Source organism: Sus scrofa, chromosome 4, assembly GCF_000003025.6.
Source record: "Sus scrofa isolate TJ Tabasco breed Duroc chromosome 4, Sscrofa11.1, whole genome shotgun sequence".
Lineage (NCBI taxonomy): Eukaryota > Metazoa > Chordata > Mammalia > Artiodactyla > Suidae > Sus > Sus scrofa.
In genome coordinates this window covers 129,522,440-129,547,200 of record NC_010446.5, presented here as the reverse complement: position 1 = coordinate 129,547,200, position 24,761 = coordinate 129,522,440, and the positions used below count along the sequence as shown (strand labels likewise).

The 24,761-nt window shown below is 41.0% G+C and overlaps 2 protein-coding genes across 6 annotated transcripts in view; one reads left to right on the top strand and one right to left on the bottom strand.

The window, feature by feature from the left end:
- The window catches only part of ODF2L (outer dense fiber of sperm tails 2 like), a 409,562-nt gene that overhangs the window by 258,412 nt on the left and 126,389 nt on the right, over positions 1 to 24,761 (bottom strand). The gene's annotated exons all lie outside the window — the stretch shown is intronic.
- Positions 9,802 to 24,761, top strand: part of LOC100512780 (calcium-activated chloride channel regulator 4-like) — a 45,807-nt gene continuing 30,847 nt past the window's right edge. The window contains exons 1-6 of the mRNA XM_003125934.5: positions 9,802 to 10,049; positions 12,855 to 12,992; positions 13,395 to 13,542; positions 19,444 to 19,552; positions 21,691 to 21,868; positions 22,686 to 22,904. Coding sequence (XP_003125982.3) covers positions 9,894 to 10,049; positions 12,855 to 12,992; positions 13,395 to 13,542; positions 19,444 to 19,552; positions 21,691 to 21,868; positions 22,686 to 22,904 — 948 coding nt within the window. The 5' untranslated portion in view covers positions 9,802 to 9,893. The remainder of the gene's footprint in view (positions 10,050 to 12,854; positions 12,993 to 13,394; positions 13,543 to 19,443; positions 19,553 to 21,690; positions 21,869 to 22,685; positions 22,905 to 24,761) is intronic.

Below are 24,761 nucleotides of genomic sequence, written 5' to 3'. Positions count from 1 at the left end.
CAATTTTAAATATCTACGCACCCAACACAGGTTCACCACAATATATAAGGCAACAGATAACAACCTTAAAAGGACAAATTGACAATAACACAATAATAGTGGGGGACATTAACACCCCACTTACAGCAATGGACAGATCATCCAGCCAGAAAATCAATAAGGAAACACAGGCCCTGAATGAAGCATTAGACCAGATGGACTTAATAGATATTTATAGGACATTCCATCCAAAAGCAACAGAATACACATTCTTCTCAAGTGCACATGGAATATTCTCTAAGATTGATCACATCCTGAGCTACAAATCCACCTTGATAACTTTAAGAAAATTGAAATCATATCAAGCATCTTTTCTGACCACAACGCTGTATGACTGGAAATCAACAACAAGGAAAAAACCGCAAAAAACACAAACACGTGGAGACTCAACAACATGCTACTAAACAACCAATGGATCACTGAAGAAATCAAAGAGGAAATTTAAAAATACCTATAAGCAAATGACAACAAAGATATGACACTCCAAAACCTTTGGGATGCAGCAAAAGCCATTCTAAGAGGAAAGTTTATAGCAATACAAGCCCACCTCAGGAAACAAGAAAAAGCTCAAATAAACAAGCAAACTTTACATCTAAAGCAGCTCAAGAGAGAAGAATAGACAAGATCTAAAGTTAATAGAAGGAAAGGAATCATAAAGATCAGAACAGAAATCAATGAAATAGAAGCAAATAAAACTATAGAAAAGATCAATGAAACAAAAAGCTGGTTCTTTGAAAAGATCAACAAATTTGATAAACCCTTAGCCAAACTTATCAAAAAAAAAAAAGAGAGAGGATGCAAATCAATAAAATTAGAAATGAAAACGGAGAAGTAACAACAGACATACAGAAATACAAAGGATCATAAGAGACTACTATATGCAACTATATGCCAATAAAATGGAAAACCTAGAAGAAATGGACAAACTCTTAGAAAAGTACAATCTTCCAAGACTAAACCAAGATGAATTAGAAAAGATGAATGGACCCATCACCAGAACTGAAATTGAAACTGTGATTAAAAAACTTCCAACAAACAAAAGTCCAGGACCAGATGGCTTCACAGGCAAATTCTATCAAACATTTAGAGAAGAGCTAACACCTCTCCTTCTGAAACTATTTCAAAAAATTGCAGAGGAAGGGATAATCCCAAACTCATTCTATGAGGCTACCATCACCCCGATACCAAAACCAGACAAAGACTCCACAAAAAAAGAAAACTACAGGCCAATTTCACTGATGAACATCGATGCAAAAATCCTCAACAAAATATTAGCAAACTGAATCCAACAAGATACTAAGGGATCATACACCATGACTAAGAGGGACTTATCTCAAGGATGCAAGAATTTTCCAATATATGCAAATACATCAGTGTGATATACCACATTAACAAACTGAAGAATAAAAACCATATGATCCTCTTAATAGACGTGGAAAAAGCCTTTGACAAAATCCAACACCCATTTCTTTCTTTTTCTTTAATATTTTTTTTTAATTTTCCCACTGTACAGCAAGGGGGTCAGGTTATCCTTACATGTATACATTGCAATTACAGTTTTCCCCCACCCTTTCTTCTGTTGCAACATGAGTATCTAGACATAGTTCTCAATGCTATTCAGCAGGATCTCCTTGTAAATCTATTCTAAGTTGTGTCTGATAAGCCCAAGCTCCCGATCCCTCCCACTCCCTCCCCCTCCCATCAGGCAGCCACAAGTCTATTCTCCAAGTCCATGATTTTCTTTTCTGAGGAGATGTTCATTTGTGCTGGATATTAGATTCCAGTTATAAGTGATATCATATGGTATTTGTCTTTGTCTTTCTGGCTCATTTCACTCAGTATGAGATTCTCTAGTTCCATCCATGTTGCTACAAATGGCATTATGTCATCCTTTTTTATGGCTGAGTACTATTCCATTGTGTATATATACCACATCTTCCGAATCCAATCATCTGTCAATGGACATTTGGATTGTTTCCATGTCCTGGCTATTGTGAATAGTGCTGAATGAACATGCAGGTGCATGTGTCTCTTTTAAGTAGAGTTTTGTCCGGATAGATGCCCAAGAGTGGGATTGCGGGGTCATATGGAAGTTCTATGTATAGATTTCTAAGGTATCTCCAAACTGTTCTCCATAGTGGCTGTACCAGTTGACATTCCCACCAGCAGTGCAGGAGGGTTCCCTTTTCTCCACAGCCCCTCCAGCACTTGTTATTTGTGGATTTATTAATGATGGCCATTCTGACTGGTGTGAGGTGGTATCTCATGGTAGTTTTGATTTGCATTTCTCTTATAATCAGCGATGTTGAGCATTTTTTCATGCCAACACCCATTTCTGATAAAAACCCGTCAGAAAGTGGGCATAGCAGGAACCTACCTCAACGTAATGAAGGCCATATATAGCAAACCCACAGCAAACATCATTCTCAATGGTGAAAAGCTGAAAGGATTCCTGCTGAGATCAGGAATAAGACAAGGATGTCCACTCTCGCTACTACTCTTCAACATAGTTCTGGAAGTCCTAGCCACAGCAATCAGAGAAGTAAAAGAGATCAAAGGAATCCAAATTGGAAAGGGAGAAGGAAAACTATCACTATTTGCAGATGACATTATACTATACCTAGAGAACCCTAAAGACTCTACCAGAAAACTGTTAGAGCTCATCCATGAATTTGGCAAAGTCGCAGGATTCAAAATTAATACACAGAAATCGACGGCATTTCTATACACTAACAATGAAAGAGCAGAGAGAGAAATTAGGGAAGCAATCCCGTTTACCAGTGCATCCAAAAGAATAAAATACCTAGGAGTAAACCTACCTAAAGAGACAAAAGACCTGTACTCTGAAAACTATAAGACACTGATGAAAGAAATCAAAGATGACACAAATAGATGGAAAGAGATACCATGCTCGTGCATTGGAAGAGTTAATATTATCAAAATGACTATACTACCTAAGGCAATCTACAGATTCAATGCAATCCCTATCAAATTACCAAGGCCATTTTTCACAGAACTCAAACAAAATATTTTGAAGTTTGTTTGGAAGCACAAAAGACCCAGAATAGCCAGAGACATCCTGAAAAAGAAAAATGGAGCTGGAGGAATCAGGCTCCCAGACTTCAGACTATACCACAATGCAACAGTCATCAAAACCATATGATACTGGCAGAAAGACAGAAATAGAGATTAGTGGAACAGGATAGAAAGCCCAGAATTCAACCCACACACCTACAGCCAACTATTCTATAACAAAGGAGGCAAGAATATACAATGGAGAAAGGAAAGCTTGTTCAATAAGTGGTGCTGGGAAAACTGGACAGCTACATGCAAAAGAATGAAATTAGAACACTCCCTAACACCATACACAAAAACAAACTCCAAATGGATTAAACACCTAGATAGAAGACCAGACACTATCAAACTCTTAGAGGAAAACACAGGCCAAACACTCTCTGACATAAACAACAGCAACATCTTCTCAGATCCACCTATCAGAGTATTGACAATAAAAACAAAAATAAACAAATGGGACCTAATCAAACTGAAAAGTTTCTGCACAGCAAAGGAAACCCTAAACAACACAAAACGACAACCCACAGAATGGGAGAAAATCTTTGCAAGTGAATCAACGGACAAGGGATTCATCTCCAAAATTTATAAACACTTTCTGTAGCTCCATACCAAAAAAACAAACAACCCCATCCAAAAATGGGCAGAAGATCTAAACAGACAATTCTCCAAAGAAGACATACAGATGGCCAAAAAACACATGAAGAGATGTTCAACACCACTCGTTATTAGAGAAATGCAAATCAAAACCAGGATGAGGTACCACCTTACACCAGCCAGAATGGCCATCATCCAAAAGTCTACCAACAAGAAGTTCTAGAAAGGGTGTGGAGACAAAGGAACCCTAGTACACTGTTGGTGGGATTGAAAATTGGTGCAACCACTGTGGAAAACAGTATGGAGATGCCTCAGAAAACTAAACATAGGACCATTTGATCTAGCAATCCCACTCCTGGGCATCGATCCAGAGAAAACCACAACTCACAAAGATACATGTACTCTGATGTTCATTGCAGCACTATTTTCAATAGCCAAGACATGGAAACAACCTAAATGTCCATCGACAGAGGAGTGGATTGAGAAGATGTGGTACATATACACCATGGAATATTACTCAGCCATTAAAAGGAGTGAAATACCAGCATTTTTAGCAACATGGATGGACCTAGAAACTATCATGCTAAATGAAGTCAGCCATACAATGAGACACCAGCATCAAATGCTTTCACTGACATGTGGAATCTGAAAAAAGGACAGACGGAACTTCTTTGCAGAACAGATGCTGACTCACAGACATTGAAAAACTTATGGTCTTTGAAGGAGACAGTTTGGGGAATGGGGGGATGTGCTTGGGTTGTGGGATAGAAATCCTGTGAAATCAGATTGTGATGATCAATATATAACTACAGATGTGTTAAATTCATTTGAGAAATAATTTTTTAAAAAGGCAGCCTAAGGGCCGTGGAGCAGTGCACCACAGCCAGGGGAGCACAGGAGGAGGCCTGGGTCTGCAGAAGAAGCAAGGTGCCACGGTTGGGGAGGGGGAGGAGGGACTGCCCGGGGAATTTCCTTCTCTGTGCACCTGTGGGCTTCTTCCGGCGTCTGGGTTCCTCTTCCATGGGCTATGGGGATGGGAGCCCCATCTTGGACTCCTGAGGTGGGCGTGGCCGACCACCACTGAGTGTCCCATGAGCAGGAACCCCTGTGGCCTTCAACACCCCAGGGGTCATCACCACTGAGGGCCCTGCAACCAAGCGCCACTTGTTGCCCTCACCCCTGGGGAACACACATGACCTGCTATTGCCACCTGCACACCCCCTCCCTATCAAGGAGATAACAGCCTGTACAACCTGAGGAAAGACAGAGCAAGCATCCAAACCTAGAGCAGCCCTTACATCACAAAAAAACAGTAAGCCCTCACAAGTTATCCAGGGATGCTCAGGCATATAAATAGCCCACCAAGACTATAGTAGACATTTGTTTTCCCTAAGCTCACAGAATAAGAAAAATATAAGCAAAATGACGACGCACAGGAACCATTCCCAGGTAAAAGAACAGGAGAATTACTCTGAGGGAGCAAACAATGAAACGGACCTCTGCAGTCTAACAGACACCAAGTTCCAAAAGGAGGTCATGAAACACTGAAGGAGTTACGAGTGGGTATCTACAGTAGCGCAGATCTCTTTAAAGGGAACTAGAAACTATGACAACCAGCAAACTGCTGTATTTTTTTGATGTTCGTGTCAACGCATAAAAACGTTATAGGTTTTCATAGTATTTATACAACAAAAATTGTAAAATAAATTTTCTATTATTTCTTCACTGGATAGGATTTTTTAATTCATTCTAATAATTCAATTCTATCCTATCTTCCTTATTTTACCAAAGCCTTTATAATTCTTTCACTTAGGAGATAAAAAACAACAACAAAAACAAATAAAACCAATAGAAAATGCCAATGACCAGGAGATATTTATTTTTGAAAAGGTAAAAAAAAAAAAAAACTGATTACCATTTATCCAGGCTCACAAAGAAGAACAGGGAGAGGACTCAAATAAACAAAATAAAAAGTGAAGGAGGCAACAACTGATATCACAGAGATACAAAATATCACAAGAGGATACTGTGAAAGTTATATGCCAACAAACATATTTGAAAATAGAAAAAATGGCCAAATTTCTAGAAACATACAGCCTGCCGACACTGAGTGAAGAAGCAGCAGATAATTTGAAAAGACCAATCACCAGAAGTATAATAGAATCTGTAATTTTAAAAAGCTTCCTACAGACTTCCTATGTGGCTTGCAGCTTAACTACTCAGTGTTGCTTCTACAGTGGCTGTGGCTCAACCCCTGGCTCGGGAACTTCCCTATGCCACAGGTGCAGCCACTTAAAAAAGAAAAAATAAATAAAAATAAAAAGAGACAAGGAAAAAAAGAGAGAAAATAAATAAATAAACTTCCTACAAACAAAAGTCCCAGCCCACACAGCTTCACGGGGGTAGTCTACCAAACACATAAAGAAGAACTTATGCCCAACCTTCTCAAACTATTCTTAAAGTGAAGAGATCCCAAATTCATTCCATAAGGAAACCATTACCCAGATACCAAAACCAGACAAAGACACTACAAAAAATAAAATTAACAGGCCAAAATTATCTTTGTTGACTACAGGTGCAAAAATCCTCCAAAAGTATTAGCAAACCAAACTCAACAATATATAAAAATCATCATACCTCATGACAAAGATAGATTTATTCTAGAGTCACAGTGTTGGTTCAACATATGCACATCAATCAATGTGATATACCACATTAATTTTTTTTTCCTTTTTAGGGCTGCACCTGTGGCATAAGGAAGTTCCTAGGCTAGGGGATAAATTGAAGTTGTAGCTACTGGTCCACACCACAGCCACAGCCACAGCCACAGCAACGTGGGATCCAAGCCATGTCTGTAACCTACACACTGTTCATGGCAACACAGATCCTTAACCCACTGGGCAAGGTGAGGGATCAAACCTGCATCCTCATGGATACTAACTAGTCAGGTTCCTAACCTGCTGAGCCACAATGGGAACTCCCCACATTAATTTTTAAAAAGTACAAAAAAATACATGATAATCTCAATAGATACAGAAAAAGCATTCAACATCTGTTCGTGATAAAAATTCTCATCAGAGTGAGTATATGGGAAACATATCCCAACATAATACAGGCCATTTATAACAAGCCCACAGCCGACATAATAATAAATGGTGAAAAGCTGAAAGATCTGCTGTTAAATTCAGAAACAAGACAATGACACCCACTCTTATTGCTTCTATTTAGCATAGTATTGGAAGTCCTGGTCAGAGCAATCAGATAAGAAAAAAATATGAAAGTAATCAAATTAGAAAAGGTGAAACCATCCCTATTTGTGATGATATGATACTTCATATAAAGAACTGTATAGACTCCATCCCAAAACTACTAGAATTAAATAAAAAATCAGCAGGGTAACATGATACAAGACTAATATACAGAAAAATGTTGCTGTTCTAAACATTAATAATGAAACAGAAGAAAGAGAAAGCAAGGGTCCAATTCCATTTAAATTGCATTGAAAAGAATAAAATACCAAGCAATAAACTTAATCAAAGAGGTGGAAGAACTATACTCTGAAAATTATAAAACATTGATAAAGGAAACTGAAGATGATTCAAAGAAATGGAAAGGTATTCCATGCTCTTGGATTGGAATAATTCATATTACTTAAATGGATATACTATCCAAAGAAACCTACAATTTAATCAAAATACCAAGGACACTTTTTGGTTAGAAAAAAAAACCTATAATGAAGAATCCTAAAATTTAGATAGAACCACAAAAGATCTTGAACTGCTAGAACAATCCTGAGAAAAAAGAACAAAGCTTGAGGTATAACCCTCCCAGACTACAGGCTTTACTACAAAGATACCATAATCAACACAGCATGGTACTAGCACAAAAACATGGATCAATGGAACAGAACACAGAGCCCAGAAATAAACCCATGTATCCATGCTCAATTAACTTATAACAATGGAGGCAAGAATATACAATGGAGAAGACAACCTCTTCAACAAGTAGTGCTGTGAAGACCAGATGGCCCCGTGTAAAACAATGAGATTAGAACATCCCACACATTATATACAAAAACAAACTGGTTTAAAGACCTAAATGTAAGACCAAAAAGCATAAAACTTCTAGAACAGGCAAAATATTCTTTTACGTAAATCATAACAACATTTTCTTTGATTAGTCTCCTAAGTCAAAAGAAATGAAAACAGAAATTTTAAAATAGGGTTTAATTAAACTTAAAAGCTTTTGCATAGCAAAGGAAACCATCAACACAATAAAAAGATAGCCTGCAAAATGGGAGAAAGTATTTTCAAGGGATATGACCAATAAGGATATATTCAAAATATACAAACAGTTTGTACACTCAATATAAAAAAATGCAAAAAAAAAAAAATGGCAGTTCCCACTGTGGCTCAGTGGGTTGTAAACCCAAGAGTATCTATTTTTAGTATCCATACTGTGGATCCATTGATCCTTGGCCTCACTCAGTGGGTTAAAGATCTGGCATTGCCGTGAGCTGTGGTGTAGTCACAGATGAGGCTCAGGTCTAGCATTGCTGTGGCTGTGGCGTAGGCCAGCAGCTGTAGCTCTGATGATTTTTGACCCCTATCCTGGGAACTTCCATATGCCAGGGGTGCAGCCCTAAAAGAAAAAAAAAAGACAAAAACAGGCCAGAGGACTTGAATAGACATTTTTCCAAAAAAGACATCCAGATAGCTAACAGATATGTGAGAGGATGCTCAGCATCACTAATCATCAGGGAAACATAAATCAAAAGCACAATGAGGTACCATCTCACACTGGTCAGGATGCCCATCACCAAAAAGTCTGCAAATAACAAATATCAGAGAGGAAGTGGAGCAAAGGGAACCCTCCTACACTGTTGGCGCAAATGTAATTTGGTGCAGCCACCAAGGAAAACAGTATGAAAGACACAGAAGAAACCCAAGTGCCCATCAACAGACAACTGGATTAAGAAGACATATTACATATACAATCTCCTGGGAGGGACCATCATGGAAAATAATATTTTAAAAAAAGAATGAATATATGTATGACTGAGTCACTTTAGTATACAGTAGAAAGTGGCACAACATTGCAAATCAACTATTCTTTAACAAAAATTAAAATAAAAAATTTTAAAAAGAAGATGTAGAATGTGTGTGTGCATGTGTGTATACACACACATAACGGAATATTACTCAGCTGTTAAAAATAATGAAATAATGCCATGTGCAGCAACATTGATGGACCTAGAAAATACTATACTTTTTGAAGTAATTCAGGCAAAGACAATATGATATATCATTTATATGTGAAATCAAAATAATATACAAATTAGTATAACATGAAACAGAAACAGACTTAGAAATGGAAAATAAACTTGTGGTTACCAAAGCAGAGAGAGAGAGGAGAGGGACAAACTAGGGTTATGGGATTAACAGATACAAATTACTGTGTATGAAAAGGTAAGCAGTAAGGATACACTATAGAGCACAGGAAAGTACACCCATTATCCTGTAATAACCTAAAGTGGAATCTAATCTGAAAAAAACACTGAATCACTATGCGGTACATCTGAAACTAACACAGTGTTGTAAATCAACTATACTTCAATTAAAAATTGTTTTTTCATTGAAGTCTCTAAGCCAAATTACACAATTTGGTATAATTTACGTTGAATAGTCTTACATAATGATCCAATATTTATACTCTCGGTAGATAATTTACCAGTAAAACCACTTTGTAAAATTGAGGAACACCACTGTCATTTCTGTTTCTATCAATTTCATTACAAATTTTTATTAATTTTCACATAGCTTGCTATGGAAAGTACTAAGCATTTGTCTATACTCAGAAAATTAACCAGAAGTATAAAGTATTGAAAATGTATCCCAATAAGAAAAGACACAAATTGTTTTATGAAAAAAATCTTATTTCTAGCATGTTTCTTGACCATTTTTACAGTAACATGCAATGAAACCACTGTGTTCCTGCAACCCAAGTATTCTCCCACAGACACAACACTGACCTTTGTGCAGTCAATACCCCATAATCAGCCAACCGTGATAAAATATATACATATATACTCATAAAGAGAGGGGGGGAGGGAGAGAAAGAGAGGGGTGAGAAAGAAAAGCCTCTTGAACAAGCCAGCCCTGGGCCAGGACGACTCAAGAGGGAGGATGGGTTTCTTCAGCTCTGTCCTCCTCTTGGTCCTACACCTGCTGCAAGGGTCCCGAACTTCCTTGGTTCAGCTGAACGCCAATGGCTACGAGGGCGTCCTCATTGCTATAGACCCTGCTGTGCCAGAAGATGAAACACTCATCACAGAGATAAAGGTAAGGAAGGAATGGAGTTCTCTGGTTTGAACTGCAGAGAAGAAGACAAGTTAGTAGCTAATGACTGCAATGGAAATGTCTCCAGAAGTCTAAAAGCAGCATGGGCAGTGAGGACGATGCAGGACTGGGCAGTGAGAAGCAAGGGTTTCAGACGGGGTTCTACCCTGTCTCACCACAGGACCAAAGCCCAAAAGGCGCAGGGACCTCCCGATCCTCAGTTTCTCTGCCTGTGAATCGGCAGTTGAACCCGTCTGCTCTTTAAACAGTTGTTTACTGAAGGCTTGCTCATGGCATGCCAGGAGAAGGAGCAGGGATTTTTCCAGGGCCCTGATCTGCTGAGCACACATTCTTTCCAGATTACAGAGGTACCAGGAGCGTGCCACTGCAGAGCAGGTCAGGGGTAGTGAGCTGCTAGGCAGTGGAATAAGTCAGCGAGGGGATGGGCAGGGCTGGCAGGGCTGGATGGGACAATGTGTGTTACCGTCTCCCGCGGGGTATCAGGGGAGGCCTCACTGTGGACGTGACATTGACGGAGGCCCGAGGTGCGTGAGGGAAGGGCCACGGAGACCTGGGGGGCGGGGGACAGCAGGTGCAGTGGCATGGAGGGGACCTCATGCTTGATGTGACCAAGAAGCAACAGTGAATGGGCAGGAGGAAGGCTGGGGAGAGCTAAAGGGGGAAAGGCAGCAGGTCCCAGACCACTGGAAAGATCTGGACTTTCACTCCGAGCGAGATGAGAATCCATACAAGGCTCTGAGCAGAGGAGAGGTGTGCTCATGACTGTTCTGGGGTCACTGGGGCGGCAGTGCTGAGGAAACTCTGCAGGGGGCTTTTCTTGTCACCCGTCCTGTACCAGCTCTGCTGTGGCACAGAGGTCCCTCCTGCACCAGCTCTGCTATGGCACAGAGGTCCCATCATGCCCTAGCTCTGCTGGGGCAGAGAGGTCCCATCCTGCACCAGCTCTGCTTCAGCACAGAGGTCCCACCCTTCACCAGCTCTGCTGGGGCACAGAGGTCCCACCCTTCACCAGCTCTGCTGGGGCACAGAGGTCCCACCCTGCACCAGCTCTGCTGTAGCACAGAGGTCCCACCCTGCACCAGCTCTGCTTCAGCACAGAGGTCCCATCATGCCCTAGCTCTGCTGGGGCAGAGAGGTCCCATCCTGCACCAGCTCTGCTTCAGCACAGAGGTCCCACCCTGCACCAGCTCTGCTGGGGCACAGAGGTCCCACCCTGCACCAGCTCTGCTGGGGCACAGAGGTCCCATCCTGAACCAGCTCTGCTTCAGCACAGAGGTCCCACCCTGCACCAGCTCTGCCGCGGCACAGAGGTGTAGGAGGACACCGGGTAGGAAGCTGTTGCAGGTGAAGTGATTGTGACTAGGGACAGGCATATTGTGGCAGAAATCACAACATGGTGTGATCCTAGACATATCCTGAGAGCATCGCAGAGAAATTTGCTGACAGCTCAGATGCGTAGGGTAGAGGAGGGATGGAGGTCAAGTCAGTGTCACAGAAAACTTCAGTTTTGAGCACTTGGAAATATAGAATTACCATAAATTGAGAAGTGTTTGGGAGAACATGCTTTGGGAGCTCCCTAAAGCCCTTTTCCTAGTAATAGTCATTCCTCTGGGTCTTCAGTTCTTTGTACTCTGACCCTGCCCTGAGCCCAATCAATTTAATTATCTCTGTACATTAAGAGCACACTGGACTATCTTCCAGAAAACAGGGAAGAATGCCCTGGAATTCTGGCTGACCCCTGCCGTGAGCCCAGTTTAATGATCTCTGCAATATATGAAGAGCACACTAGACTTTCCCAGAGAACAGGGGAGATTGTCCTGGAATTCCTGAAGAAGAAGCATTCCACTGTGGGTTTATGTTAGGTCAGGAAGTATCGAGAAGGAAAATCTACTCTGAAGTAAACAATACTGTAGACGCTGAAGCTGCCAGCAACATGAAGAGGCCAGCACAGCCATAGTGCCCAGTTTTCCTCGATTATTCAGTGGGTTTGACCATGGAGAACAGACTAGCAAAGAATTTTCATCCATCTGTTTCCCCTGCTGGATAACAGGCTCTATGGAGGAACTATTTCTCCTACCAATCATCGTCTTTTGAGGCTCAGGACACCGCACAACGTAAGGTGATGTTATTTGCAGCTTGATGGGAGAGCAAGAAGCTCTGCCTCTCCGGTGAATTTTTCCATTTCTCTCCTTCCCAAACCAGAGCTGCCTCTCTGGGAGGTGAAAGCATAGTGAAAAACCTCTGCTACAGCCCACCCCTAAAATCTGGTTTCCTCAGCGTGCATCAGATAAGGCTGTCCTGTACCAGAAATTACGATAGTAATAATGTCAATGAGTTTTATGACTGCCTATGTGTAGAGTACTTTATAGCTTATTTCACTTTTATGCCAGGCTCAAAGACAGGTGGTAACAGTACATTAAAGAGATAAGGAGACTGAAATCCAAAGTCATATAAACCAGCCAAGGTTTAAAAGCCAGCATTGTAACCAAGTCTAGATACTTCCAAAGTCCATACCTTTATCTTATTAAATAATTCCTTATAACATCAAACATAAGTATTTGCCTTTGATAGAGGATTATGTAAGACTGACAACCGTTAAACGTGCAGGATTAAGCCATGATTTTGGACTAAAAGAGACAAAGCTGGGATTTTGAATCAGAGACCTTTCTCACCAGTCGGATGCTTTTTTGAGTTAATGTGTAGTGATAAGAAATGCCTGTGACGAATGCCCGTTCATCTATTCCACCTCCCTGAACCTACTCACTCCTCTTTTTCCCGTCATAATAGGACATGGTGACTACGGCTTCGACGTTTCTGTTTGAAGCCACAGAAAAAAGATTCTTTTTCAAAAATGTATCAATATTAATTCCAGAGAGCTGGAAGAACACGCAATACAAGAGGCCAAAACACGAAAGCTACAAACATGTAAGAGTCAAAAAGTTTCTCTTAAAAATACTTTCTCTAAAGACTTGTGGTTGCCTGATGGGAGGGGGAGGGAGTGGGAGGGATCGGGAGCTTGGGCTTATCAGACACAACTTAGAATAGATTTACAAGGAGATCCTGCTGAGTAGCATTGAGAACTTTGTCTAGATACCCATGTTGAAACAGAACAAAGGGTGGGGGGGAAAATGTAATTGTAATGTATACATGTAAGGATAACCTGACCCCCTTGCTGTACAGTGGGAAAATAAAAAAATTAAAAATTAAAAAAAAAATACTTTCTCTGCTGCTGCTCAGTTTTGACCTAAATTAATCATTTCTGAGTTTTTCAGACAAATGTTATCATTCCCATTCTGATGGTTTAAAAATCTTTTGAAACATTCGCAGGCTGATGTCATCGTTGCACCACCGACCGTCCCAGGTAGAGACGAGCCGTATACCAAGCAGTTCACCGCGTGTGGAGAAAAAGCAGAATACATCCATTTCACCCCCGACTTTGTACTCGGAAAAAAGCAAAATGAATTTGGACCACCAGGTAGGAATTTTCGTCAACCAATAAGCAGCTTTGTATCTATGTTTGGTGTACAAGCCTTGAAGCCAGAGTCCCGAGGGTCAAATCCTGACTCCCCTACAGCTGTGGGTGACCTTGGACAAGGGACCTAGCTCCTCTGTGCTTATTTCCTAAAAATGCCGGCTAGAGGAGCTCCTACCTTAAAGAATCATTGAGAATGTTAAACTAGATAATCCTTTTAATTATATTCAGTTCAGTGTCTTCAGAAATTTGGACATGGGAAAGCTATAATAAATGTTTTTCAAAAGGAATACTTTTTAGATTTTAATTTTTCAGTTCTCCACTGCTGGATATTAATCAATCACATGTCACCTCCATGGAAGGCAGGTGCATGACAAGCTGAAAAGAGCCAAGATGACAGCTCCTAGCCAAGACAAAACACCCACAGGCTGTTAGCTGCTGCTATTAGTCAACCCATTCTTTGAACCAAATGAAGTTATCTATAAGTGATCATTTTTTACCTATTAAAATGGCAATTTCACCTATTTAAATCTAAAAAGTTAAGACCATTGTTTCAAATGAGCTAAAGGACATTATTTTTCAGAGGAAAATGAAAATCGTTGTCAAAGGAGAGCCCAGCCCACGTCACTACTCAATAGCCTTCCTGCATCCTTACAGCTCAGAATCACCTCTTCCTACTCCACTGCCCCTTCAGTGACGATTCATAAAGTCTCGTTTCTGCCAAACTGTCAGCTAGAGCTGGTCCTCGCCATTGCCTGGACCTGCTCCCCACCTCAGCCCAGTCTTCCTTCTCCCTATACTTTGGTCTGACTGTATTTGTTCTCCTTGGCACCGTAATCCTTTGTGCCCTTCTAGATACACTTTCTTTCCTACCTGGCATGTCCAATGAAGTCAGTTGTGTCAACTCCCTCACCTTATCCTTAGTTTTACTCAACTAGCCATTGAACTGAATTTCCACACAGTTTCTTTGGCTCCTATTAATACATTTTCAAGATTGTGAAAGAAAATTATAAAACTAATTGATATGTTTTAAGAAAATGTTTCCAAAGCTCACTGAAGCCCTCAAAGCTACTCGATAGTGTTTGAACGTACTTTTCTCAGCTCCCTTCTCATTCCACATAGAAGCTATTCTAAGGCTTCCATCACTTTTCTCTAGGTTTCAATCCCAATAGACAAGAGAGAGACCTTCATTGGGAAAAGAGCCTCTACCTACTTCCTCTCTACTTCCAACCTCGTGTCCACCTTCATTTCCCACCTGCTAGAAGATATTCTCTCCAATCCTGAAAGCCAATTATTCTCCAGTCATTTCAGTCAATGTCACCAAGGGCACCCTTGTTCTCTTCTCAAGCCCCCACTGCAGCTATTTCCCATTTTTTTTCCCTTCTTCCTCCCAGACAGGAGTTTTTCCATACAGTGATATCTGTGTTCATGAGGGAAAAAAAAATTCACATTCTGTCAAACTGTATACCTGAAAAGCAACAGGTTTCTGGAAATAGTAAGGCCAGAAAAGGATTTCTCAAAAACCTATTCAAATTATAACAACAATTACAACAACAACAGGAGTACCAAAAGAAGTGATTCAGACCGCACAGTCAACCTCTCCACTGTTGTGTTTTGCTGCCACAACGCCTACCAACATACACTCATATAGAGCTGAAACACTTTTTAAAAAGTGAAAGTGAGAGTTCCCTTGTGGCTCAGAGAGTTAAAGATTCTGCAGTTGTCACTGCAGCAGCTCAGGTGGCTGTTGTGCCATGGGCTCAGTCACTGGCCCAGAAACTTCCACATGTTGCTGGTGTGACCAAATATATACATGTCTCAGAGGGTCTGGTGGGAAAGTACCAGGAGGCTGTGGCTCATTGTGCGGCAGGACATTGGAGGCAGAGGTCCTGGGCTTATTTATCTGCATGAGTTCCCCTGGAGGTTTCCATTTTGGGAAAATCTGACCCCACCCAGCAGGGCTGAGAAGCCCCAGGCCAAACAACAAACAGGGTAGGAACACAGTCCCACATCAACAAACAGGCTGCCTAAAGTCTTCCTAGGCACCCAGCTGCCCCCAATCACATCCAGAGACAAAGCTCCACCCACTATAGGGACAATAAACAACTTCACCCACCAGTGAGCAGGCACCAGTGCCTCCCATCAGGAAGCCTGCAGCAAGCCCCTCTACCAACTTTAGACACAAAGGGGGCAGACATCAGAAGCAAGAGAGACTACAACCCTATTGTTTGCAAAAAAGGAGACCACACTAAAAATCTATACAAAATGAAAAGGCAGAGAATTATGAACCAAATGAAAACACACAATAAAAACCCAGAAAATCAGCTAAATGAACTGGAAAGAGAAACATGAGAAAGACTTCAGAGTAATGATATTAAAGATGATCCAAGATCTCAGAAAAAAAACTGAAGGCAAAGATTAATAAATTACAAGAAACACTGAACAAAGAAATAGAAGATTTAAAGATTAAACAAGCAGTGATGCAAAATATAATAACAAAAACAAAAGATTCACTTGAAGGAACCAATAGCAGAATACAAGAGGCAGGATGAATAAGCAAGGTGGAAGACAGGCTGCTGGAAATCACTGACTGCAGAACAGAATAAAGACAAAAGAATGAAAAGGAACAAGGACAGTCTATGAGACCTCTGGGACAACTTTAAATGCACCAACATTTGCATTATAGGGATGCCAGAAGGCGAAGAGAAAGAGAAAGGGCCAGAGAATGTATGTGAAGAGAAAATATCTGAAAACTTCCTTCCTATGGGAAAGGAAAAACTCAGTCAAATCCAGGAAGCATAACAATTACCATATAGAATCAACCCAAAGGGGAAGATCCTGAGACACATATTAATCAAACTGACCAAAAATTAAAGACAAAGGGAAAATTTTGAAAGCAGCTAGGGAAAGCCACAAATAACGTACAAGGGAACCCCAATAAGATTATGAGCTGATTTTTCAGCATAAACTCTACAGGCCAGAAAGAAATGGCATGATATACTTAAAGTGATGAAAGGAAAAAACCTCCAACCAAGATTATTCTACCCAGTAAGGCTCTCATTCAGATTTGAAGAAGAAATCAAAAGCTTTACAGATGAGCAAAAGCTAAGAGAATTCAGCATCACTAAACCAGCTTTACAGCAAATACTAAAGGAACTTCTCTAGATGGAAAAGAATACACCACAATCAGAAACAAGAAAATTACAAATGAGAGGCTTCTTTTCTAATATTTCATTGTCAGTATCATAATTGTAACCAATTTCTGACTGTTAATCTTGTATCCTGCTATTTAGCTGAATTTGTTGATCAGTTTGAGTAGTTTTTGGGTGGAGTCCTTAGGCTTTTCTATATGTATATAGTATCATGTCATCTGCATACAATGACCATTTTACCTCTTCTCATAATAACAAACCACAGCTAACTTCATTCTCAATGGTGAGAAACTAAAAGCATTTCTGCTAAGATCAGGAACAAGACAAAGATGCTACTCAGCTGTAAAAAAAAAAAAAAAAAAAAAAAAAAAAAAAAAAAAAAAAACATGAAATAGTGCCCATTGGCAGCAACATGGATGGAACTAGACTCTTATACTAAGTGAAGTAAGTCAGAAAGAGAGAGAAAAATACTATATGCTATTACTTATATATGGAATCTAATATATGGCACAAATGAAATTTTCCAAGCAAAAGAAACTCATGGACTTGGAGAAGAGACTTGTGGTTGCCAAGGGCGGGGGGAGGGGGGAGTGGGATGGACTAGGAGTCTGGGGTTAACAGATGCATATCTGGTCACTTGTGATGCAACATGACAGAGATAATGTGAGATGACTGGGTCACCTTGCTATACAGTAGAAATTGACAGAACACTGTAAATCAACTGTAACGGAAAAACTAAAAATCATTGAAAATAAAATAAATGTACCTGCAGTAAGGAACATGAGACGGCTCCCTGATGAGGGTAGACATATAGGGAAGGAAGGAATCATCCACACACACGACATCCAAGCCGGCAGTCACGAGGAGAGATACAAACGCAGGAGGCCACGGACGCATTTCCAATGACGGGGTCTGGAACTCGAAGCAATCGTGCACACGCGCACACAGACTGCCACATCAAAACTCGAAGCAATCGTGCACACGCGCACACAGACTGCCACATCAAAACTCGAAGCAATCGTGCGCACGCGCACACAGACTCCCATATCAAAACTCGAAGCAATCGTGTACCCGCGCACCCAGACTGCCACATCAAACCCTTAGTCTGGTAGCTGCAGACTAAGATGCGTGAGGGGCAACTGCTGTCAGCTGAGAATGAAGCAAGTCTGCAAGTAGAACTCTATAAGGAGAGAGCTCCGGGAGCTCCCTGGTAGTGTGGTGGTTAGGGCCGGCCTTGTCACTGCTGCTGTGGTGTGGGTTCAGCCTGTGGCCCAGGAACGTCTGCATGTCACTGGCGTGCCCCAAAAGAGAGAGCGAGCTGCAGGTATGCGCAGCTTCACATTTTCTCCTGACCCACTAAATTCCGATTACAGCAGCTGATAGGACTTTTTCTCCCATCGCAAAGGTTGTAATTATGTACTCACTCTTCTGGCACCCATTGCCTAGGAAACTCAAACCAGTACCTCTAAAACTGAATAGGTATAGGACGTATGGGGGGATCTTGTTAATATTCAGATTTTGATTCATGAGGCCTAGAGCAAGCCTGAGAGTCTTCGTTTCTGACGAGCTCCCAGGGGTCCCTGCCGTGGTCCACAAGGACCACAGCTTGCGTAACAAAGACTAAAAGACGAAACAAAATCTGCATAATACTTACATCGTCCTCCTGTTTTCAAATCTTACATGAGCTAATTTGTTTTACAGAAACATGTAACAGAACACACTGTATTTCCTCCCTTATCTCCACCTCCCTTTCCTCAAAAGTTTGGCCTCATTTTCGCTAAAGCGAAACCTCTCTTTTGTTTTTTCCTTATTTCTTCTTCCTTCAACTCTGTTCATTTACCTGCATCCTTCCCTTCACCCTGGATTCTTTGGGGAAAAATGTTAATTAACCTCTTGGCCTCTAAGCAGCTCTGAGTCAAGGACTATAAGCTACTCCTCTTCATATCTTCGGGCATATTGACAGTGCTAAATACGTAATTAATAGCACTGCTATACAGTGAGTGCTACTTCGAGGTTAAGCACTTTGAGCCAGTTCACTTCAGCATCACCACAATCACACATGGCTTAGAGGAGCCTTTCTCCATCTCGTTGTGTATCGCCCACTTCAGGAGGCGTTTTAGACTCTTTTCTTCCTAATGCCCCCCATGATATTTTCACACCTCACATGTACTACACATCTGCCTGTGTTGTTAGGCATTGAGCTTACAGGATACACACACCATTGTAATATCTAAGATTTATTAACCCCAGGTACCAGTTTTAGCCACTTTGGGACAATTTCACCTCCAACAAAAATGCATTTTACAGACATGAAATTGAAGGTTAAGAAAGGATACACAGCTCAGAAGAGGCAACATGGTGAATGAATAAAATAATAATTGAAAAACTGGGTGAATATACGGAAGGATGAATGACACAGAAGAAAAACATTGTATTTCCTGACCTGAAGGAGGCTCCCAGTCTAACTATAGTGTGGATGTCAGTCTCCTACCATATAGCCGCAAATACCCAAGCCCAGTCTATCTGGGCCATAGGAAATACTCTAGAAATGTTTCGTTGATTAAACAGGCTGTGGAATAAAAAATAATATGCTTTATGGTATAATGTAATGTCACGTAACATAAAGATGTTGTGAATGATGGCAGTCATTTAAAATCAAAATTATTGTAATAGGAAAAAAAATACCTTTAAAAATATGAGATATACTTTGTCCTTCAAATTATAATCATATATTTGGAATATCTCCCCACAGGCAGAGCACTTGTGCATGAGTGGGCCCATCTCCGCTGGGGCGTGTTTGATGAGTACAATGATGACGAGCCTTTCTACATGGCGAAGTCAAAGAAAATTGAAGCGACAAGGCATGGCCATTTAAATCGTCCTAAATTACTGCAGGCTTTAATTTCTTCTTTTCCTTAGTTTGAGTTCTTTCAAAAGCCATGTATTCATTTTCGCCTCAATGCAGGTAACAGAAGCAATGCACTAAACAATGATTTCCTGGTTTTTTAGAAAATGTTTAGAAACCGTTTAAAATACATGTAACCTCAAGAGGGTTTGGTAGACAAGCTGACATATTTTTTACACCTTTCTACCACAACTGCCAGAACTCATTTGTGCTGAAGTTAGTGTTTTATAGAAAGGTTTGTAATACATGCTAGGAGATCAAAATTATTTACACTACAAAAGAATGAGGAAAAATGAGTAAGAAGTAGCAGTAAATGAGTAGGAAATCAGCCAACTTCAAAGAGCCAAATTTCTTCAGATTTAAATTTCATTTTTAAATACAACCTAATATCGTAGTTAACAGACAATCCTCTTGGTTCTGAGATCAAGACAGGAGAATAGTTGGGGGAGTTCATTTAAAGTTAAATTAAGTGCCATCAATATTAGAAGCACTACTGGGGCTGAGGACTTGCCACAAATGTGCAAGTTGAAAGATACATGATTTCAGTGAAGGCGCCATTCATGAGTTTCGGGACACTTTTTTGTTTTTGCTTTTTGTCTTTTTAGGGCCACACCCACGGCATGTGGAGGTTCCCAGGCTAGAGGTCTAATCAGCTGTTCCCACGCCAGAGCCGCAGCAACGGTAGATCCAAGCCGCGTCTGCGACCTACACCACAAGCTCAAGGCAATGCCAGATCCTTAACCCAATGAGAGAGGCTGGGATCGAACCCGCAACCTCAAGGTTCTTAGTCGGATTCGCTTCTGCCGCGCCACGACGGGAACTCCAGGACAATTATTTTAATGAGCATTACATTGCTGACACTTGTTTACACTACATCACCCTTAAACACCTAGTCTCTGCTACAGAACATTCATCATGGCTGTAAATACAGATAACAGCATACATTCCCTGGGCTTGGAGGTAACAGAAGCATAGACAGGTTCGTTTAGGAGAGTCCCTAAACGATTGAGTGAAATATAATTACTGCTTCCTGAAATTGAACTGGAAACATATTTTAAAAATTGGATATATTCATATCACAGACTATCTGCTGTAATCACTACAACCTGTGTCCAATTTCATACAATAAAGCATGTGTCTAATATATGCTTTGCTCTGGAGTTCCCGTCATGGTGCAGCGGAAGCGAATCTGACTAGGAACCATGAGCTTGTGGGTTTGATCCCTGGTCTTGCTCGGTAGGTTAAGGATCTGGCATTGCCATGAGCTGTGGTATAGGTTGCAGATGCAGCTCGAATCCTGCATTGCTATGACTGTGGTGTAGGCTGGTAGCTGCAGCTCTTATTCGACCCCTAACCTGGGAACCTCCATATGCCGTGGGAGTGGCCCTAAAAAGCAAAATAAATTAAAATAAAATATGCTTTGCTCTATAACTTACTGATACCTCACTCTGTTTGCAGCTGTACACTTCACAAGTTTTCTCCAGATACCTACAGTGCATTTATTGCCTCAAAGCCAGCAGGAGAAATGTCTTAAAAGGAGTGCCTCCACCCATCTGAGTTTAAGCAAGACGGCAAACAGCTTTAATATAAGCAGAAAACTCAGCCATTGTACCCATTTCAGGGCCCATTTAAAATGTGCTTTGCTGAGTTCCTGTCATGGCTCAGCAGTTAACGAAGCGGACTAGGATCCATGCAGATGCGGGTTCAACCCCAGGCCTCGCTCAGTGGGTTATGGATCTGGCGTTGCCATGAGCTGTTGGTGTAGGTCATAGGCGCAGCTCAGATCCAGCATTGCTGTGGCTGTGGCGTAGGTCGGAAGCTACAGCTCTGCTTCAACCCCTAGCCTGGGAACCTCCATATGCCATGGGTGCGGCCCTAAAAAGACAAGGAAAAAAACTGTTTTGCAATTTCTTGGAAAATAGATAACTACCCTGGTAGAAACCCTTAAACTTTGCTGTCAGAATATTATAGGTATGGTACACAAATGAGAATAAAAACCTCTATACAAGGATTATTATGAAGAGAAACACTGGAGATTTTTAAAAACTGTTAATGGTTATGTTGCTTCAAGGACTAAATGTCATATATTTTCAGGTGTTCCATAGATATCACTGGTATAAACAGAGTTTATAAATGTCAAGAGAACAACTGTGTAACTAGAACTTGCAGAGTTGATGCTAATACGAAACTGTATGAAAAAGACTGCCAGTTCTTCCCTGATAAACACCAAACTGAAAAGACATCCATAATGTTTATGCAAGGCATCGATTCTGTAAGTATGCCCATCACCGCTTCAGACTGTCTGTTTACAGTCGAAGGGCAGGTCCTCATGTTTATAAGACACCTCTGCAGGTGACCAGGACTACCCCTGGCAGCTACACAGCAAGCACTCACCCAGTGTTACTTACTAAGATTATTACTATCACTGCTACTGAAAATCCGCACTGCTATGGCACTGACTCCTCACTGAATCATATTTCCCTCAACAAACAGAAAATGTGCATAGCATCTTAATTTTTATCAAGTGTATACTCAGATCTTTAAATGCGTTATATGTAAAACATTTTTTTTTTTATTTTCCCACTGTACAGCAAGGGGGTCAGGTCATCCTTAGATGTATACATTGCAGTTACAGTTTTTTCCCCCACCCTTTCTTCTGTTGCGACATGAGTATCTAGACATAGTTCTCAATGCTATTCAGCAGGATCTCCTTATAAATCTATTCTAGGTTGTGTCTGATAAGCCCAAGCTCCCGATCCCTCCCACTCCCTCCCCCTCCCATCAGGCAACCACAAGTCTCTTCTCCAAGTCCATGATTTTCTTTTCTGAGGAGATGTTCATTTGTGCTGGATATTAGATTCCAGTTATAAGTGATATCATATGGTATTTGTCTTTGTCTTTCTGGCTCATTTCACTCAGTATGAGATTCTCTAGTTCCATCCATGTTGCTGCAAATGGCATGATGTCATCCTTTTTTATGGCTGAGTAGTATTCCATTGTGTATATATACCACATCTTCCGAATCCAATCCTCTGTCGATGGACATTTGGATTGTATGTAAAACATTTTTAATCTTATTAAACCTTTAGATCACTAGGTTCTGTAATGAAAAAAACCATAACCGAGAAGCTCCAAGCCTTCAGAATAAAAAGTGCGATTCCAGAAGCACCTGGGAGGTGATCAGCAATTCCGAGGATTTTAAGGGCACGGTGCCTATTGCAGCACCACCCCCGCCACCCGTCTTCTCATTGCTGAAGATCAGTGAGAGAATTGTGTGCCTGGTTCTTGACAAATCTGAAAGCATGGGGGTAAGCTTCATGGGGAAACCTGGACATGTGTTGGGAAGAGACAGCACAGATCAGAGGGCGGTGAGGCTAGACAAAGACAACTGCGTGAGGGGCTTGGCCTCAGTGGCTGCAGAAAGACAAACGAGGGCCCTGACGGGTCCAAAGAGCCACGTCCCACCAGCCCACCGGTGGAGGAGTGGTGGGGAGGCTAAGAGACAAAGAGGAACAGGCAGAGGCAAGCACTTGGCCTCTCAGGATTCAGCTGCGGGTCTGGTAAGTTTCACCCACTGGGACGTCTGGAGACTCCACTCTCTAGAGGAAGTCCGTCCACTACAGTCTAGATGGATTCTGGGAGCTCTGGGAGTGGTTTCACTTTGGGAAAAATAGTACAGAAGCCTTAGAGAGTAATTTAGAGAGTCTCTAAGTTGTGAGTCATCACCCCTAGTTCCGCTCAAGCCTCCACCTTATCCTCTAGCTCTTCTTTTCTTAAGTTTTTAATTATGCATATTCAACAATCATGATACTTCAGGATTTTTTCCTTGTGTTAATCTTACACTTAACAGGCTATCAATATCTGAGTACTAGATGATAGCTTGCATACTGTTTTACCTCATTAAATGATTGCCGGAGATACTCGTTTTTAAGATCTGAAAATTTTGTGATGAATGCTTTAAAACCTTTATTTTAAAACTTTTTTGTGGATTTTATTTTTATAAGAGTATAGTTGATTTACAGTGCTGTGTCAATTTCTGCTGCACAGCGTAGTGACGCAGTCACATATATGTTATACATATACATACATATCATATATATTATACATATACATACACATCATATATATATAGATATATTCTTTTTCTCATTCTATCTTCCATCATGCTCTATCCCAAGAGATTGTGCTGTACAGCAGGACCTGGTTGCTCATCCATTCTGAACGCAATAGTTGGCATCTACCAACCCCAAACTCCCCATCCATCCCACATTCTCCCCCTCTCCCTTGTCAGCCACAGGTCTGCTCTCTATGTCTGTGAGTTCCTGTTCTGTAGATAGGTTCATTGGTGCCATATCTTAGATTCCACACATAAGTGATCTCATATGGCATTTGTCTTTCTCTTTCTGACTTACTTCCCTTGGTACGAGAATCTCTAGTTCCATCCATGTTGCTGCAAATGGCATTATTTCGTGCTTTTTTTTTTTTTTTTTTTAATGGCTGAGTAGCATCCTTGCCCTGTTCCTGATCTTAGCAGAAATGCTTTCAGTTTCTCACCATTGAGAACGATGTTAGCTGTGGATTTGTTATTATGCTGAGGTAGGTTCCCTCGATACCCACTTTATGGAGGGTTTTTATCAGAAATGGGTACTGAATTTTGTCACAAGCTTTTTCTGCATCTGTTGAAATGATCATATCATTTTTATTTTTCAGTTTGTTGATGTGGTGTGTCACACAGATTGATTTGCAGATATTGAAGAATCCTTGCATCCCTGGGATAAATCCCACTTGAGCACGGTGTTATGATCATTTTAATATATAGCTGGACTCAGTTTACTAATATTTTGTTGAGGATTTTTGCATATATGTTCATCAGTGATATTGGCCTGTAATTTTTTTGAGTGTGGTATCTTTGGTTTTGGTATCAGGATGATGGTGGCCCCATAGAGAAAGCTTGGGAGTGTTCCTTCCTCCGCAATTTTTTGGAAATGTTTCAGAAGGATAGGTGTTAACTCTGCTCTGAATGTTTGATAAGATTCACCTGTGAAGCCATCAGTTCCTGGACTTTTGTATTTTTGAAGTTTTAAAATCACATTTTCAATTTCAGTACTTGTGATTGGTCTATTCATATTTTCTATTCCTTCCTGGTTCGGTCTTGGTAGGTAGCA